The 19,153-nt window shown below is 40.7% G+C and overlaps 1 protein-coding gene across 2 annotated transcripts; it reads left to right on the top strand.

The window, feature by feature from the left end:
- Positions 1 to 4,829: 4,829 nt before the first annotated feature.
- LOC112258518 (globoside alpha-1,3-N-acetylgalactosaminyltransferase 1) lies at positions 4,830 to 19,116 on the top strand. 2 transcript variants are annotated; one of them, XM_042327311.1, is made up of 8 exons: positions 5,095 to 5,133; positions 13,923 to 13,961; positions 14,113 to 14,148; positions 16,019 to 16,224; positions 16,665 to 16,718; positions 17,062 to 17,094; positions 17,295 to 17,429; positions 18,001 to 19,116. In XM_042327311.1, exons 5-8 carry the CDS (start codon positions 16,702 to 16,704, stop codon positions 18,689 to 18,691), a joined length of 876 nt encoding a protein of 291 aa, XP_042183245.1. In that variant the 5' UTR covers positions 5,095 to 5,133; positions 13,923 to 13,961; positions 14,113 to 14,148; positions 16,019 to 16,224; positions 16,665 to 16,701; the 3' UTR covers positions 18,692 to 19,116. The 2 variants fall into 2 exon arrangements, with proteins under 2 accessions (XP_042183244.1, XP_042183245.1); XM_042327310.1 differs by lacking the exon at positions 16,019 to 16,224 and having other exon boundaries at positions 4,830 to 5,133.
- The last annotated feature ends 37 nt before the right edge of the window (positions 19,117 to 19,153 follow it).

Genomic DNA, 19,153 nt, shown 5'->3' with positions numbered 1-19,153 from the left:
ACACACACACACACACACACACACATTTTCAGGAGGCAGTAAACACAGGGGTGCAAATTAAAGAGGAAGCTACCAATGAAATGAATTCCTAAAAAAATGTAATTATTTTCAATAAATATTTGTCAATGTATTAGTGTAATTTTGATTTACTTCCTGAATTGACAACTGAATTAACCTCAACCGTAATGTTCACAGCAAATGTTTGACTTGACCATGGGGACATCTGGTGGAGAAAAGTTGAAATGACTAATTTACTCCATTAGAGAGCATTTTCAAAGCCATCCATGTCATGACTAATCAGTGGTGGAACAATTACACAATTATAATATTTGAGTAAAAGTATAAATACCTTAATAGAAAGTTACTCAAGTAAAAGTCAGCCAGTAAAATAGCACTTGAGGTAAAGTAAAAAATAATTGGGTTTTAAATATAATTAAGTATCAAAAGTAAATATACTTAAGTATTGAAAGTAAAAGTATAATAATTACAAATTCCTCATATTAAGCAAAGCACCATTTTTTTTAAATGTATTTTATTTATGGTTAACCAGGGTCACACTCCAACACTATGCATATTTTATTTACAAAAGATGCAATTGTGTTTAGTGTCAACCTGCCCAAGCATTCAAAATGTATTGAGTACCTTTTTTCTTTGTCAGGGAAAAATATATGAAGTAAAAAGGACATTATTTTCTTTAGGAATGTAGTTAAGTAAAAGTAGATGTTGTCAAAAATATAAATAGTAAAGTACAGATACCCCCAAACACTACTTAAGTAGTATTTTAAAGTATTTTTACTTAAGTACTTTACACTACTGCTCAGAAGCCAAAAGTGTTCCTCGAAAATGGTGTACTACGTGACAAATGTGGGTCCGGGTGGGAAAGCAACAGGTCCATTTTGGAATGTTTCCAACTTTTTGGACCAATGACCTCTACTTGGCATTGTTATATACTGCCCCCTAGTGTAAAATCAAATGGATGATTAATAAGAAAGCCATGTGAATACCTGTGGATGAATGTTGTTGTTTATTGTTTATCATTGTTTATTGTGACAGGAAATCTTTGTACTGGAGTGGCGGGGAAGACCAAGAAGAAAAAGATGATGTCATTAGTTCGCATTTCCAAATTGCTACTTTTTTTGGAAATAAAACTGCCTCTAGTAAATTCAAGATTAGCTGCGCATGGGTAATGGGTTTACCCGCTGTGGTAACCGTGCCCCTGTTTCTCAACTGAGCTGCAAATACATGGACTGTGTTAAAAGCATAAGCGCGATCAGTATGTATCGTAAAGCATTTACCCTTCCCCAACTCACAAGCCCTGGTAAGGGCAACAATTTCAGCTTGTTGAGCAGAGTAATTCTTTGGTAAAGCTTCAGCTTCCAACACCTCAGTGAGAGGCACTACCGCAGAACCAGTGGCATTTGAGCCATCTGTTTTTTTTTCCTGGAAGACCCATCAACAAACATAGTTATTTCAGCATCTGGCAAAGGCAAATCAGTCAGATCTGGTCTAGGGAGAACTACTTTCTCTGTCTCCGCTACACAGTCACGGGGACACCCATCGGTGGTTATAGAGATTAGAGTGGAGGGGTTCAAGGTGGTACATCGCAACAATTGTTAGATTTGGCATATTTAACTAAATTATCATACAAGACAAATGTCTAGCAGGTGACATGTACGCCATCTTGTGTTCTAATAATAAGATTGAGACGTCATGTGGTTCCATCAATGTCAAATCATGGTAAAGTACTACAGAGGCTGAGTCCTCCACAGCCCGTGCTGCACCCACCACTGACTGTAAACACAGGGGCATTGCTTGCGCCACCTCATTGAGACCGGAGGAATAATAGGCCACCGGCTTATTCATCCCTCCGTGTTTCTGAGTCAACACTGATGTCATGAACCCCTCCCTGCAATCCACAGTCTGTGTGAATTCACCGTCATACCTAGGAAACGCCAGAGCAGAGTCAGATATCAATAGCTGTTTAATAGTCACAAACTGTTTCTCCACCTTGCTTGTCCATACAATTTTGTCTTTTGCTGTCATAGCCTTACCATAGATCAAATCACTAAGTAACTCTGTATGCAGTTCAAAGTGTGGGACCCACACCCTAAAATAGTTAATCATGCCCAAGAAACTCATCATCTGCTTTTTGTTAAGTGGTTTGGGTGCTTCTAGAATGGCTTTCTTTCTGGTCGAATTGAGTGTTCTTCCTTCCTGTGTTGTAGTGTGCCCTAAATAGAGCTGAAACTTCCTCTTATTAACTTTGTGACCTTGGTCTGCTAGAAAGATGAACAGAGCAAGTGTATCAGCTTTACAGGCCTCCTGTGAGCAATTTGACAACAGAATATCATCAACATACAGTGGGGCAAAAAAGTATTTTGTCAGCCACCAATTGTGCAATTTCTCCCACTTAAAAATATGAGAGAGGCCTGTAATTTTCATCATAGGTACACTTCAACTATGACAGACAAAATGAGGAATTAAAAATATTTTAAAAATCACATTGTAGGATTTTTAATGAATTTATTTGCAAATTATGGTGGACAATAAGTATTTGGTCACCTACAATCAAGCAAGATTTCTGGCTCTCACGGACCTGTAACTTCTTCTTTAAGAGGCTCCTCTGTCCTCCACTCGTTACCTGTATTAATGGCACCTGTTTGAGGGGGGACTGTGGGAGGGGTCTCGAATGGTTGATGGACAGCTATAGGGGAATTTCAGTTTATTGTTAACATAAAGGTAAAGTTTGCTATACAGATAAATACTAAGTGCTGTTGTGTAGGTCAGGTTGACATTGAAGTTCATATCCAAGTAAAGGGGGGATGTCGTGTACCGATGTGACGTTCTGAGATAGGACGTCACCACGTCAGTAAAGGAATGTGAGGGATTACCCGTATAGTGATGGAGTACAAACATGTTGAAGTTTACCTCAGAGTCTGGTTTATTTAATTCAATATAATATCTTCACTTAGCACAAGTTGTAAGTATAAGATTGAACACCATCCCAAACTTAAAAACTGGAAGGAAAACAAAAAGTGGAGCAAAATAAAAACAATGAAGATGAGATAAAGGATTGTTGTTGTTTTTTCCCTCAAAAAGGGAGCACCAACTGGAGCTCTGGGCCAGCAGCTCTTAAATAACACCTGTGCCAGCACAGTGTAACAACGAGTGTAACTCATGACATTTTTTTTTTAAACCTTTATTTAACTAGGCAAGTCAGTTAAGAACAAATTCTTATTTTCAATGACGGCCTAGGAACAGTGGGTTAACTGAACGACAGATTTGTACCTTGTCAGCTCGGGGGTTTGAACTTGCAACCTTCCGGTTACTAGTCCAACGCTCTAACCACTAGGCTACGCTGCCGCCCCGTGATTAATGATGGATTGATTAAGAAAACAAGCATTAAATTCAAATTAGAATTTCCCCTGTCATTTTACAAGATATAAACCTCAGTAGCAGTTAAACATTACATTGTCGAGGTATTGCAAATGGTACATGTGTCAAGTCTCAAAATCAGACAAACAAATGCAGGTGGCTGATAAATCGGCACGCTTCTCAATTCTTGTTTGAAATTGTGCTAACTCCAAAATAACTTGGTGTCTTATGGAATAGATGCGGTAAAGAGGGCAATGGAAGGTAGATTGTGGGAGATAGAAGAAGGATTCCGGATTGGTGCACATTCGACAAATCTGATCTAACAAATTGAATATTCGTAAAATCCGTCATGATTGGTCCGATTTGGATATATTTGGCTGTTTTCGCTGCATAACATTTAGGAGTAGTCCCTTTTCAGGTTCAGAAGAAGTGGCTGCCAAATGCTAACTCCTGTTCGTATAAACTGGTAGCATAACTAGCATAGAGAAATGGTGGTGGAAGTCTGTTAGTATAATTTAATTATGACAATGTGCTTTCATCAATTGAAAGCCCTTTTTTTATGAGAATTTGTAAGATTTCTTGTTTGCATAAAATAGACGCAGACCAGTCTTTAAATAATAGGTAATAGAATTTATTCTCTTATTCTCTTACTACCACTCAAAACACATCCATCAGTTTAAATACAGATCATGACGTCATTTCACTGCCTTAACCGAACCCCCTGGGACAAAGTAAGGTGAAAAGTTCATTCTAACTTACTAACACACTCCCAGATAACTTTTGACCGCTCAACATTATCGATCACCACTGAACTGACAGTTTTAATTAACAGAAACCCTAGGAATGCACTCACTGCCTAATCTAAAAACCCCAGAGCTAAATTTCAGGTTGGGTCAACCATAGGCTAACGACCTTATGTGTTTACACAGTCCACAACCCATTTGTTCCTGCCCAGTAGAAATGGTGTTCATTAACATTCTATTCCTCCTTGTCCTGTCACACAATTTCTTCTTATGAACTCATATTGTTAATCAGATATAATATAACAGAGTATAAGTTTACTTACAGTTCCATTTAAAATGATTTGTTCAGTCATCTTAATCATAATTTCCTAACAAAGTCAAAGTTGTTTTTAACTGTAATGCAGTTGATTGCTGACGATGAAATGAACATTTATTGGGGTTGACATCCATACCATCATTATACTTAGATTTTTACCTCAACATAAAACACATGTAAGCAATAGCCTAAATATAGGCCAATTTTGCTGGGGGGCAATGAGATTCAGGATATTGTATGCCATGTATCCATGGCATTTCCTTTGTTCAGTTCCATTTACCTCTTTACTGCATCTTTACCAATTCCCTCTGAAGCCTGTAGTGTAGTTGACTCATCAAACTGGCTATCGGAGGGTCTAATTAGCCCCTTGGGGGGTGGTTTGTTAATTAGTCGAAGAGAAAGAAACAGGAAGAGTCCCAGGAAGGAACCTCCGTTGTTATTATAGGCTACACAAAATACATACATACACATGTTTCCTGTCACACTAGTTTAAACCGATATCAAACTTATTTTACTCGACCCTAAATCCAGGGTTGATTTACAGTACTGGTGATAGTAGATAACTCTATCTTACTTGAGACCAGTATTAATAGGATCAACTAAATCTTTTGGCGACACTATTGGATGAACAATGCGTTTTAGTTCGAATGTCAAGCCACATGTTCTGCTTCTCATTGTTGGAACGATCTTGCTTCTGGGGTATGTAAACCATTTTGACATTACTTCCAGTTTATTCCTTTGTCTGGTATTAAATCAGGAGCTTTTGAGATAGAAACTAACATGAAATTCTAAGAGCTCTGATATGTTATTTTTTTTTAGATACATTTCTTGAATGTGACTATGTTCTAATCTGTTAAGAGTTGGATGGATTTAAGAAATTAGATTTAATCAGGTGTAAATGTATAACATACCTCTTGAAAACTGAAATTATGGTTTATGTAAGGGATAATCAATGAGGGGCTATGCGTTCTACGGAATATTAATTAACGCCGTGGAAGGTGTGTTCTATGAAGGAGTTAGTGGAGTGGAACTAACCATCCAAGGAGTTGCATCATTTCCCAGAGAACGCAGAGAGCCCCAAATTTGTCGCTAGAAATGTGTTAATTTGCAGGTAGAAATGTGTTCAACATCCACTGAAGAAGCTATCAAGTTTACTAGATAGCTACAGGATTTGCCTTGGTAACCAAACAGACTTGCTAGTTTAGCTAATGTTAGAAATTAGATATGTAGACGGGCGAGTCGGTCAAGGATCGATTCAGACAAGGTGGTAAATTGTATGACAAGCGACAGTTTATTCAGAGTGAAGATATCTAGAACAGCGTAAATACGGCTCCTCCGCTGGTTCGTACGGAACTGCAGGCAAAGAGACCGTTACAATCAGTACACCACTTATATATAGAACAGAAAGTAGGTTGATTCTGGAAGATCGGATCTTTGGATTGGTTCAGCTGGGGTGTAGTCTGTAGTCTTCCGCCATTGGCTCAGTTGTCTGTCCGTCATCGTAGAATCCTCTTCGGGCACACAATGTTCAGCTACATAGGAGATTATGTGTGTGTGCGCTGGTTTTGGCAATTAGTGTAATGCGGGAGCTATCCTGTAGGGGACCCCATAAGCTTTACTTTGAGTTGTAGCCCTGTATTAACAATAGTTTGGTCACCTGTATAAGAAATAGCATTTCTCTACACTAACCAAACCATCAGTCCTAGCTTGCTATTATGAACATCAAATTCGACAAAGCCAATAATAGTAATTCAAATTTTGCTTTCAAAAGCAGCTCAAACATAGAACATGTAAGAATGACATATAGCCATTGAATTCTACCGTGCTGATATACTGTGCGTTATAAGGAAATAATGCATGCTCTAGAATGCCCTTCAAGCCAATCAGAAACAAGTATTCAACAATGCCATGGTATAATAAAACAATTGTACACGAGAGGGTGTGCTAAACTACTTTTTTTTAGCACGGCTGTGCTGCGGTAGATCAGCACAGCCGTGCTGAAAAAGTTATTTACCCAAACCTTGAGTGTACAGTTGTTTTTCTAAAACTGGTTACCAATTAAATAAAAAAGCTTTATTATGGAAAATGTATTCATAAGCTACTACTTCATTCCTCAGAAAAAATATGGGTCTTGTCCCAAGCTGGTTGTGAGTTCATTCTATCGGTTAGGTTGCCAGAAATGCGACCCAATCGTGAAGCTTTTTTGTTCTATATCTATGCAACCCAGTTTTTTGTTCTAAAAGTTATATTGCCATCCTGGCTCGAAGCGCTGTAATCCCATTTTTGCTAGCTAGCAAACTACAGCTAACACAGTCACGTCAAACCGTGCAACCACAACAGCAAAGTAGCTGTGTTTCATTTAATTTGACCTGTTTTCTATTGACATTTCTTTGTATAATATATTAATAAAATTATGCTGATTCATAATTTCGACTGGCTAAGTAAAGATGTCCGTCTCGTCCTGACACGTTAATTCACAATAGGACAGTGGAGATCAACTATCAACATTGAAACTATGTTGCAAATGTTGAGAAACAGCAACATTTGCACAAAAATTAGGGGTTCAACAAGGGTTCTTCTAAGATCCTCAAAAAAAGTACATTAGGGTTTTTGGCACTGAAAAATTACCCCAAAAGTTTATTCCATGAACCCCATAGGAGTTGGGGTTCATCGAGGAACCGCTTTAGTTCTTGGGGTTCTTGCAGGAATCTAACTGCCCAGCTGAAATATTTCAATATGAATTTGAGATAATTATATTAATAAGGGGGGCGGGGTTCAAAAATGGACCCCACAGGGTTCTTTGGGGGAAAATTAATGGGGGTTATTTGAAGAACTTATAGGGGTTCCTCCATAGTTCCAATTAGAAGAACCCCTAAAGGATCCCCCAGGAACCTTTTCTTTTTAGAGTGTACAAACCCCTGTTGTTGAAAACCAAATGTTAGGCTAGAAGCAAGGGGAAATCATTTTAACTAGTCAGTTAAGAACAAATTCTAATTTACAATGACGACCTAGGAACAGTGGGTTAACTGCCTTGTTCAGGGGCACAACGACAGACTTTTACCTTATCACCTCGGGGATTTGATCTAGCAACCTAGATGTAGTCAGCAATAAGGGAGTGATTGCCTCCTAGAAGACCACAAAACATGTACATTTCTAGACATATTTTAAAAGCGAGTCAAGTAAAGAGCTTTTTTTTGTTTTCAAGGGGCAATGTTGTATGTTGGGACAGGCTTGAATAAGCTAAGTAGCCAATAGGCAGAGGGGAGCATCATTTCTCTGATTCTCTGTAATAATGGTATGGCAATAATGCATTTTATTTTGTAAATTGGTTACTTGCATCAAACAACACAAAAACATGTGCACTTGTCTGAAGGTCAAGTGGATAAACAGGTTAATGTCAAGCCCTGCATTTTTTCCCCAAGAAGGTAGAGACAACAATACATCACGCAAAGCAGCCACAACTGTCAGTAAGAGTGTCCATGATTGAGTCTTTGAATGAAGAGATTGTGAATAAAACTATCCACAGTTTGAGTGTTTGTTGCAGCTCGTTCCAGTCGCTAGCTGTCTCAAACTGAAAAGAGGAGCGACCCAGGGATATGTGCGCTTTGGGGACCTTTAACAGAATGTGACTGGCAGAACAGGTGTTGTATGTGGAGGATGAGGGCTGCAGCAGATATCTCAGATAGGAGGGAGTGAGGCCTAAGAGGGTTTTATAAATAAGCATCAACCAGTGGGTCTTGCAATGGGTATACAGAGATGACTTTACCTACCGATCTATAAATTACATCTCCGTAATCTAGCATGAGTAGGATGGTCATCTGAATCAGGGTTTGTTTGGCAGCTGGGGTGATAGAGGAGTGATTACAATAGGGGAAACCAAGTCTAGATTTAACTTTAGCCTGCAACTTTGATATGTGCTGAGAGAAGGACAATGTACCATCTAGCCATACTCCCAAGTACTTGTATGAGGTGACAACCTCAAGCTCCAAACCCACAGAGGCAGTAATCACACCTGTGGGGAGAGGGGCATTATTCTTACCAAACCACATGGCCTTTGTTTTGGAGGTATTCAGAACAAGGTTAAGGTAATGAGGTAGGTAGAAGGTAGCGTTCTCCTGGCATGCGCCAAACCAAGATTCGTTAGTCGGACTGCCTATGACGGTGCCACATTGAAAGTCCCTGATCTCTTCAGTAAATCCATTCTACACTGAATGTTTGTCTATGGAGATTGCATGGTGGTGTGTGCTCAATTTTATGCGCCTGTCAGCAACGGGTGTGGCTGAAATTGACGAATCCACTCATTTAAAGGGGTGTCCACATACATTTGCATATACAGTGTATTTTTCCCCAATGTTGTATGCATGTTTGAAGAAAGAAAATATATTTCAAAAATAGTATTAAGCAGTTTGTTGTGCTATGACGTGTAATTGATCAGGATGAACATGTATCAAAACCTCAAACAAGTTGATGTTCAATAATACAATCCATTCCCACCACCAACAAGATCATGTGCACCACTGACAGAGGCTTACAGCTCAGTGGAATGAACACGTGCTCAACAATGCCTGCTAAGGTGGGTTCAAATGAAAATTGGCCAAATTCATAAAACAATGCTAAACATTAAGACATTTTATTTTACTAGGCAAGTCAGTTAAGAACAAATTCTTATTTTCAATGACAGCCTAGGAACAGTGGGTTAACTGCCTGTTCAGGGGTAGAACAACAGATTTTGTACATTGTCAGCTCAGGGATTTGAACTTGCAACCTTTCGGTTACTAGTCCAATGCTCTAACCACTAGGCTAACCTGCCGTCCCATGATCACTTACTAATCAGAACTACTTATACTTGTTACAAATGTGTAATGAAGGTTAATAATTTAAGTAGAACGGACCCTAAATATTTATGTTCAATACAACAAATATTACAAATACAAACAAATAATAATGTTCAAGTAACTTACATTGTTAATGTTCAGAATATACTACAGTTTACTGTCAAAAAGTAAATAGTATTTAGACCTTAAAAAGACAGCCATATGGGTGGTGAAAACACCCGCCCGCGGTGCCCTCGGCTATGGCCCATGACAGGGAGGAACGTCCATCTCAAATCGATCAGTAATCTGCGCCGCTCTGACACGTTGTCAACAAGGTCAACATGGTGCATCGTCCAGAAACATGCCATATCTCTTCTCTATAAAATATATATTCGAATTTTCAAACTAGTTTTACTTGGGATGGCAGATAAAGCGTTTATCAGCAATCCTGTGTTTTCACAGAAGCTGTTGACTTTGAACAGGTCACCTAGCTAATGCCCGGGAGGTGGATGTGAAATGTCATAGGTTTAGTTTCATGGTTTCACATGTTGAAATTGTGCATCCCTATATAACATTTATTAAGCTACACAGATTGAGTTAACCTTGCATCCTTATTGAAACTTTTATTTTTTGCACTCTCTCTACGCACACTCAAAGAAACCCTCAACCCATCATCTGCTCATTCACACATAATATGCACATAAATGTATACTGAGTCTACACATACGCACACCCACTCACATGCAAGCTAATGCTACTCTGTTTATCTAATATCCCGTTGACTTGTCACCTTACCCCTATACATACAGTGCCTTCGGGAAAGTTCAGACCCCTTGACTTTTTCCACATTTGGTTATGTTAGTCTTATTCTAAAATGTATTAAATTAAATAAAAATCCACATCAATCTACACACAATACCCCATAATACCAAAGCCAAAACAAGTTTAGATTTTTTTCAAATGTATTAAAAGTAAAATAAATAAATACCTTATTTACTAAGTATTCAGACCCTTTGCTATGAGACTCATAATTGAGCTCAGGTACGTCCTGTTTCCGTTGATCATCCTTGAGATGTTTCTACAACTTGATTGGAGTCCACATGTGGTACATTTAATTGATTGAAAGTGATTTGGAAAGACACACACTTGTCTATATTAGGTCCCACAGTTCACAGAGCATGCCAGAGCAAATACCAAGCCATGAGGTCTAAGGAATTGTCCGTAGAGCTCCGAGACAGATTTGTGTTGAGGCACAGATATGGGGAAGGGAAGCAAAAAAATTCTGCAGCCAAGACGCATACAAATCCTCCTGATTCCTGCTTACAAGCAAAAACTAAAGCAGTAAGTACTGGTGACTCATGCAATATGGAATTGGTCAGATGACGCAGATGCTACGCTACAGGACTGTTTTGCTAGCACAGACTGGAATGTGTTCTGGGATTCATCCAATAGCATTGAGGAGTATACCACCTCAGTCACCACTTCATTAAGTCCATCAATGACGTCGTCCCCACAGTGACCGTACAAACATATCCCAACCAGAAGCCATGGATTACAGGCAATATCCACACCGAGCTGGGGCTAGAGCTGCCATTTTCAAGGAGCGGGACACTAATCAGGATGCTTATAAGAAATCCCGCTATGCCCTCAGATGAACTATCAAACAGGCAAAGCGTCAATACAGGACTAAGATTGAATGCTACTCCACCGGCTCTGATGCGCGTCGGATGTGGCAGGGCTTGCAGACTTGTGTGCTACAAAGTGAAACTCAGCCACGAGCTGCCCAGTGACGTGAGCCTCCCAGATGAGATAAATGCCTGTTATGCTTGCTTCGAGGCAATAAACACTGAAGCATGCATCAGAGCAGCAGCTGTTCCGGACAACTATGTGATTACGCTCTCCGTAGCCGATGTGAGCAAGACCTTCAAAGAGGTCAACATTCACAAGGCCGCAGGGCCAGACGGATTAGCAGGATGTGTACTCAAAGCATGCGTGGAAAAACTGGCAAGTGTCTTCACTCTTCACTGACATGTTTTACCTTTCCCTGACCGAGTCTGTAATACCTACATTTTTCAAACAGACCAACATAGTCCCTATGCCCAAGAAAGCGAAGGTAACCTGCCTAAATGATTATCACCCCGTAGCACTCACGTCAGTAGCCATGAAGTGGTCTGAAAGGCTGGTCAAAGCTCACATCAACACCATTATGCTGGAAACCCTAGACCCACTCCATTTTTTCATATCGCCCCAACAGAGCCACAGATGACACAATCTCAATCCACACTGCCCTTTCCCACCTTGACAAAAGGAATACCTATGTGAGAATGCTGTTCATTGACTACAGCTCAGTGTTTAAAACCATAGTGCCCACAAAGCTCATCACAAAGCTAAGGACCCTGGGACTAAACACCTCCCTCTGCAACTGGATCCTGGACTTCCTGAAGGGCCTCCCCCAGGTGGTAATGGTAGGCAACAACGCATCTGCTACGCTGATCCTCAGCACTGGAGCTCCTCAGGGGTGCGTGCTTAGTCCCCTCCTGTACTTCCTGTTCACCCACAACTGTGTGGCCAAGCACAACTCCAAACCCATCATTAAGTTTGCTGACGACCCAAAAGTGGTAGGCCTAATCACAGACAACGATGAGACAGCATATAGGGAGGAGGTCAGAGACCTGGTAGTGTGGTGCCAGGACAACAACCTCTCCCTCAGTGTTAGCAAAACAAAGGAGCTGATTGTGGACTATAGGAAAAGGAGGGCTAAACAGGCCTCCATTAACATTGACGGGGCTGGAGTGGAGCGGGTCGAGAGTTTCAAGTTCCTTGGTGTCCACATCCCCAACGACAGTTGTGAAGAGGGCACATCAACACCTTTTGCCTCTCAGGAGATTGAAAAGATTTGGCATGGGTCTCAAGATCCTCAAAAAGTTCTACAGCTGCACCATCGAGAGCATCCTGACCAGTTGCATCACCGCCTGGTATGGCAACTGCTCGGCATCTGACCATAAGGCGCTACAGAGGGTAGTGCGTACGGCCCAGTACGTCAATGGGGCCAAGCTTCCTGCCATCCAGGACCTATATACTAGGCGGTTTCAGAGGAAGGCCAAAAAAATGTGTCAAAGACTCCAGTCTCCCAAGTCATAGACTGTTCTCTCTGCTACTGCATGGCAAGTGGTCCTGGAGTGCCAATTCTAGGTTCAAAAGGCTCCTTAACAGCTTCTACCCCCAAGCCATAAGACTGCTGAACAGTTAATCAAACACCCACCTGGACTATTACATTAACACACACCCCCCGTAATCTGCTGCTACTCGCTATTTATTATCTATGCATAGTCACTTTAACCCTACCTACATGTACAAATTACCTCGACTAACATGTACCCCCGCACACTGACTCGGGACCGGTGTCCCCTGTATATACCGTAGCCTCGTTATTGATAAGCAATTTTCTTTTGTAACTTTTTGATTTTCTTTTTTTTACTTTAGTTAATTTAGCAAATATTTTCATAATTCTATTTCTTGAATTGCATTGTTGGTTAATGTCTTGTAAATAAGCAATTCAAGGTAAGGTTCACACCTGTTGTATTCGGTGCATGTGAGAAATACAATTTGATTTGATTTGTGTGTCTAAAGGGCATACTACGCCATGGAAACAAGAGCATGGGGAGCCCTGCCTAACACATCACAAACAGGTTCTTAGTTAGTGGCAACATATTGAATTCCCGTTCCTCCACAATAGTCAATGCAAACTGAATGACTGAGGCTTTCTTTTCAGCCTGGTCAAAAAGGAAAACAAAGTTTACACAATGATTTAACCAACAGGTTTTGTTGCATGGTTGAGGGAAGCACTAACTAAACAGTCATTGAACTTCAAGATTTAATCAAACTATTCAATATATTAACTAGGTATATTGGGATCTTCTATACCACATACCCCTCTCTGATGGGTATTGAATAAAAACAATGGCTCTCTGAAGCCACATGCAATTAATATCAGTACAGCATTTTTGTTAAAAGCAAAAAAATTTAACCCTTTAAAAATGTCTGCACACTTGTGAACCGTTGCATTTTTCAAGTGTGCAACATTATGTGCAATATGGTTTAATTGAAAAGCTCCTGTATACTTTAAATATCTTGCCTACTTTTATATACTACTAGATAGCAGGGGTACTCAACTCTTACCTTATCGTGTCCGGAGCATGCTGGTTTTCTGTTCTACCTTATAATTAATTACACACACCTGGTGTCACAGGTCTAAATTAGTCCCTGATTAGAGGGGAAGAATGAAAAAAATGCAGTGGAACTGCCTTCGAGGTCCAGATTTGAGTTTGAGGGTACTATGGTATTCACGGTATGTTAATAGCTGCACAGACATGCAGCATGAATGTGGCTTTGGCAACACCACATCCAAGGTAATATAAGGATAGTGTAAAGCCTAATTTACACCTTACTCAATACAGTGTGCTTCCCAGTATTTTGTAACTCCACGAAAATGCGTAGGATTGCCATCTTGTGAAGCTAATTGTGTCCTGTACTGGCGTAAGAGTATGAATTATATTTAAAATAAAAGTAACAACTGATGTCGAAGAAAGGCTGCGCCGGCATAACATTTTGTTAGTGTTAAAAATAAATGTTGTCATGACAGACTTGAACTGATTCTCTTCTGCCTCTCCAAAGGTATGTCTACTTCAACTTCTTCTCTGAAAGACTCAACGGGTAAGATCAAGTTCTGTTAATCTATTACCGCCTAATGTCGCTACAGTGTAAAATGAAAGTCACAGTGTTGTCTGATTCTTACTAACAGGGTGTGGTTTGAGGCTTGAATTTAAGGGGAAAATGTGTATTATGGTTTCATTGTTTCCAACAGAGATATCCTAATTAATGAGGACCAGAAGAGCACCAGGTAAGTTGGGGGAATTTCTCAGTTTCTCTCAACATATTGTGGTACTTGGTCATTTTAATGGTAGGATGGTACATTAAAAATGTAAGGATTTTTGTAGTTTTGTTCTGTCACAAGATAATCCATAAAATTGAGGTAAACCGTGCCATACTCCAGCAGTTTTGTTGTGATCACAAGAAAATCCTAACAATTCAGGCTGATATGGCTGCCAGGGCGTTCAGGACTGAGCCACTAATGTTACGAAACTCTGAAGGGCTCATGGGTTTGTGTGCTGCAGGGGGAAAGGAAGGGCCTTTTCTAAAAATCATTTCCTGCAATTCTACATGACTTGGAGACATGAAAATTATTTTTTTATATCACACAAATGACCAAAATGACAAGCTACTATGACAATTATATATTTGAGATCAATAAAACAAACAACCCATATCTGAAATGCAACCAATAGCATAGGCCAATGAAAATAGTGGATACACAGATTTTAGGCCTATAATATGAGGAGGAAATTATAATCCACCAACCTTCCGGTGGCACTTACCAATTCAAACAGATTTTTACCGTCATGATATTTTGAAATATTGCCCAAGTACCTTCTAGCTGCTGCCTGCTGTTCATTGACAGCCAGATCACAACAATCTGCTGTTTTATATTTGCTGCACTGGCTGCATTGACTGCTCCTTAGAAATACTATAACAGTAAATTAATAGATTACATTCACTGATTAAAAAGCTGTCTCCAAAATGATCACAGTTTTCACAGATCCACCGTGGACCAAAAACATCTCTGTGCGAAAAGTCGTCATATGGTCTGTTTTGTCAACAAACTCAGACAAAAGTAAAAATACTTTAAAGTACTACCTAACTCGTGTTTTGGGGTGTCTGTACTTTACTATTTTACTTTTACTTAAGAAAATAATGTACTTGTTACTCCATACATTTTCCTTGACACACACACAAGTATTCGTTTTCATGTTTTATGCTTAACAGGACAGGAAAATGGTCAAATTCATGCACTTATCAAGAGAACATCCCTGGTCATCCCCACTGCCTTTGATCTGGAGAACTCACTAAACACCTGCTCATCAAACATTTCAACAATTTATCAACATTCCCATGAAAATTTCAATATCATGGGCATTAAAATGGAGTTCGTCCCCCATTTGCTGCTATAACATCCTCCACTCTTCTGGGAAGGTTTTCCACTAGATGCTGCAACAAAGCTGTGGGGACTTGCTTCCATTCAGCCACAAGAGCATTAGGGGTGTCGGGCACTGATGTCGGGCGATTGGGCCTGGCTCACAGTCGGCATTCCAATTCATCCCAAGCCCATTTCATGAAGCTCCAGATGAACAGGTCTTGTGCTGACGTTGCTTCGAGGCAGCTTGGAACTCAATAGTGAGTGCTGCAACCGAGGACAGACCCGCTTCAGCACTTGACAGTCCCGTTCTGTGAGCTTGTGTGCCCTACCACTTCGCAGCTGAGCCGTTGTTGCTCCTAGACCTTTCCACTTCACAATAACAGCGCTTTCAGTTGACCGGGGCAGCTCTAGCAGGGCAGAACTTTTACCAACTGACTTGTTGGAAAGGTGGCATCTTATGACGGTGCCACGTTGCAAGTGACTGAGCTCTTTAGTAAGGCCATTCTACTGCCAATGTTTGTCTATGGAGATTGCATGGCTGTGTACTGGATTTTATGCACCTGTCAGCAACGGGTGTGGCTGAAATGGCAAAATACACTAATTGGAAGGGGTTTCCAAATACTTTTGTATGCATAGTGTACTGCAGCAGGTAACTTAAATCAAACCACATCCACTGCGCGCACGCCTGTGGACATATGGGATCAGAGCATGACTCAGTTGTGTATGTGCCTAACAGAAAACGGCACCAGTAAGTGTCCCACACGAGTGATGATGGCTGATCTCCAACGCTTGGAAGAGCACTTTTGGACCTACTTCCCAATCTGTTTGACAGTACTCCTGGATGTGACAGCAGGGATGAGGTTGCGAACTGTCGACCACGCCCCATGTCTTTGAGAATCTCCGACGCGCCATGCCTCAAGCACACTCGTCTCATTAGTGGTGGTGAGATAAGACATTATGGCCAGACTAGTTTGCAATTGAGTGTCATAGCCCCACATTAAAAGTATGTGATGGCGAGTTGAGTAGACAATCAGAGATAATGCTAGAATGTTTTTCAATTGACTGTCATAGTCCCCCCCCAAACAATGGCAATTAATTACATAATTATTTTCACGTGGGGTCATGGACCTAGAAGGTTTTGGGACCACCTACACTAATTGCAACTATCCCACTACTATTTGTAATAAATTCCCTACTACACTAACCTCAAATTGTCAACACTAGCCTCTAACAATTTAAACTTAACTCCTTCCACTAATATAAAAATACTTCTGCGCAACTGAAGCAAGTCACACAATTATTTTTTCATGTAAAAGTACCCTTTCTAGTTTTTTTTATCTTCATTGTGTTTTTCTTCCTACTATGTTTTTCTTTTCCTACAGCTTGAGTCGACTCGTGTTCAGGAGCAGAGTACGGAACATGGTCTCTCCTGAAAAGTATGCATCTGCATTTTACCCTACGATCTTTCAGCATAGCAGTATGGTGTCATGCTATCACATCCATCCTACAAACATCTTGCAAAAAGCACTTACAATCAATCAAAACAGTGGTAATTCTATGTCATAGCATTGTACATCAGTGTCATGTTTTATTTACTGCATGAATTGGTGATGGGATGCTGTATGTGTTGAGTTTATAGCACGATTGTTGGGGAAGTAGTTCTATCAATGTCTATTTTCTGTAGTAGTACAACTATTACATTTCGGTCTATCTAATACTACCAATATCAGCCCATCTCTTCATTACAATTCAGTAATTATTGACATTTTGTTCTCCCAGGCTATTGTACAAGCAGCCCAGTGTCTTGGTGGGGTAAGTAGCATTTTATTCTTATGTTAAAGTCATATAAGCTGAAAAACTATACTGTAAGTGTCTGACACATCAGTGTGGGGAGGTGTAGCCTAAAACACCACACCGTGTTTAAATGCCAGTATTATAGTGAAGTATTGAGATCATAACATGGCTCTGGTCAGTACAACACAGTCAGGCAGGACCCTGTTCTCTTCCTCTAGACGTACTGATGTGGTGTCAGTGACCCCATGGTTGGCACCCATCGTCTGGGAAGGCACCTTTGACCCTGTGCTTGTCGACAATATCTACAAGCCCATGAACCTCACCGTAGCAACCACAGTGTTTGCCATTGGAAAGTGAGTACAACTTTTGCCAAATATTCAAAAGGGGAATTGAGCTATCAATACTTTTGCAACACTGCAACTGTAAGGACATAAGTCCCTGATGTAATAAAATATCATGATGCCTTGGAACAAGTGAATAATTGTACTACTTCTTGTACTGTATTATCTGCTAGACTGTATACTGGTCAGAAAGTGGTATAATGTATTATGAGAATGATGCAGTTAAGGGGATACCAAGTCAGTTACACAACTGAATGCATTCAAGTGTGTGTCCCGCATTTAACCCAACCCCTCTGAATCGGAGATGCTGCCTTGATGACATCATCGGCGCACAGGGAGAAGTTGTTGTTGTTGGGAGTTAATTGACATGCTCAAGGGCAGAACCACAGATGTTTCCACCTTGGCATGTCTCAGCGATTCGAACCAGTACTGGCCCAAAGCTCTTAACCAGTAGGCTACCTGCCACCCTATCAGTTACAGATGGTTGCTGGTATCATAATCTCAGGTGTGACCTACTGCCGTTGTGTCCTTGAGCAAGGCACTTATTAATCCTTGTGTTATGTATGCCTTTAAATACTGACAGATACGTCAGATTTCTCCAAGATTTTCTGGAGACAGCAGAGAAGCACTTCATGGTCGGCTTCCACGTGCGCTACTACGTTTTCACTGATCGTCCCCACGATGTTCCTTCAGTGAACCTGTCTCAGGGGAGACATCTGAGTGTGATCCAGGTCCCGGGTTCAAACCGCTGGCAGGAGATATCAGCCCGGAGGATGGAGATCATCCAGACCACCATCGAACGTCAGATCAGAAGGGAGGCCGACTACATCTTCTGTCTGGACGTAGACAGCAAGTTCCACGCTCGCTGGGGGTCAGAGTCTCTTGGAAGGCTGGTTGCTGTGATACACCCAGGCTACTACGAGCAGACCCGTGACCGCTTCCCGTACGAACGGCGTCCAGCCTCGACGGCCTACATCCCCATGGATGAGGGAGACTACTACTATGGCGGGGCTATGATCGGAGGGTTCGTGGAGGATGTGTACACACTAACAAAGGTATGTCGGACCCGGTTTGAGGAGGATGCGGGGAATTCTATTGAGGCTGCCTGGCAGGAGGAGAGCCACCTCAACAGGTACCTGCTCGACAACAAGCCCAGCAAGGTGTTGTCTCCAGAGTACCTGTGGCAGGACTTCAAGGCCAAAACCAAAGAGGTCAAAGTAATTCGCTTCTCAGGGGTCATTAAAAACTATGCTGACGTTCGTCCCAATGTATAAAAATAGGTAGTGACTATTAGACCGGCAGAAGAAAAACTTAATTTAGTCGTAGCGGTAAAATTAATTGAGTTTAGGAACAAGGGTTAAGTTTAACTTTAGGTATAGTTTGACTGAGGTTAATGTTTGGGTTATGGTTAGGGAAAGGCATAATAACAGTAATTTTGGGGGTGCTTATAAATTTGTCACCTGTGGGTGTTTCTTGTACAAATGTGTAATGGAAATGTGTTTCTTGCATATCACAGCTTCTGAGAGTGGGGTCATGGGCCAGGGTCACCATTGTTCGTTTAAACTTATTTCATTCTGTATTCTATCTATTTTGCATGTTGATTACTGTGAGGGAACAAAGAAATATGCAAAAAAATGTAACAATAGTTACAATAATAGTAATAACAATAATACTATTATATTTTCTTGAAATAAATGTTTTACCATATTCCATTATGTTTGTTGTGTCACTACTTA

The sequence above is a fragment of the Oncorhynchus tshawytscha genome, linkage group LG09 (genome assembly GCF_018296145.1).
Source record: "Oncorhynchus tshawytscha isolate Ot180627B linkage group LG09, Otsh_v2.0, whole genome shotgun sequence".
Lineage (NCBI taxonomy): Eukaryota > Metazoa > Chordata > Actinopteri > Salmoniformes > Salmonidae > Oncorhynchus > Oncorhynchus tshawytscha.
The sequence above is the reverse complement of the archived record's forward strand: the minus strand, read 5'-3'. Positions and strand labels throughout refer to the sequence as shown.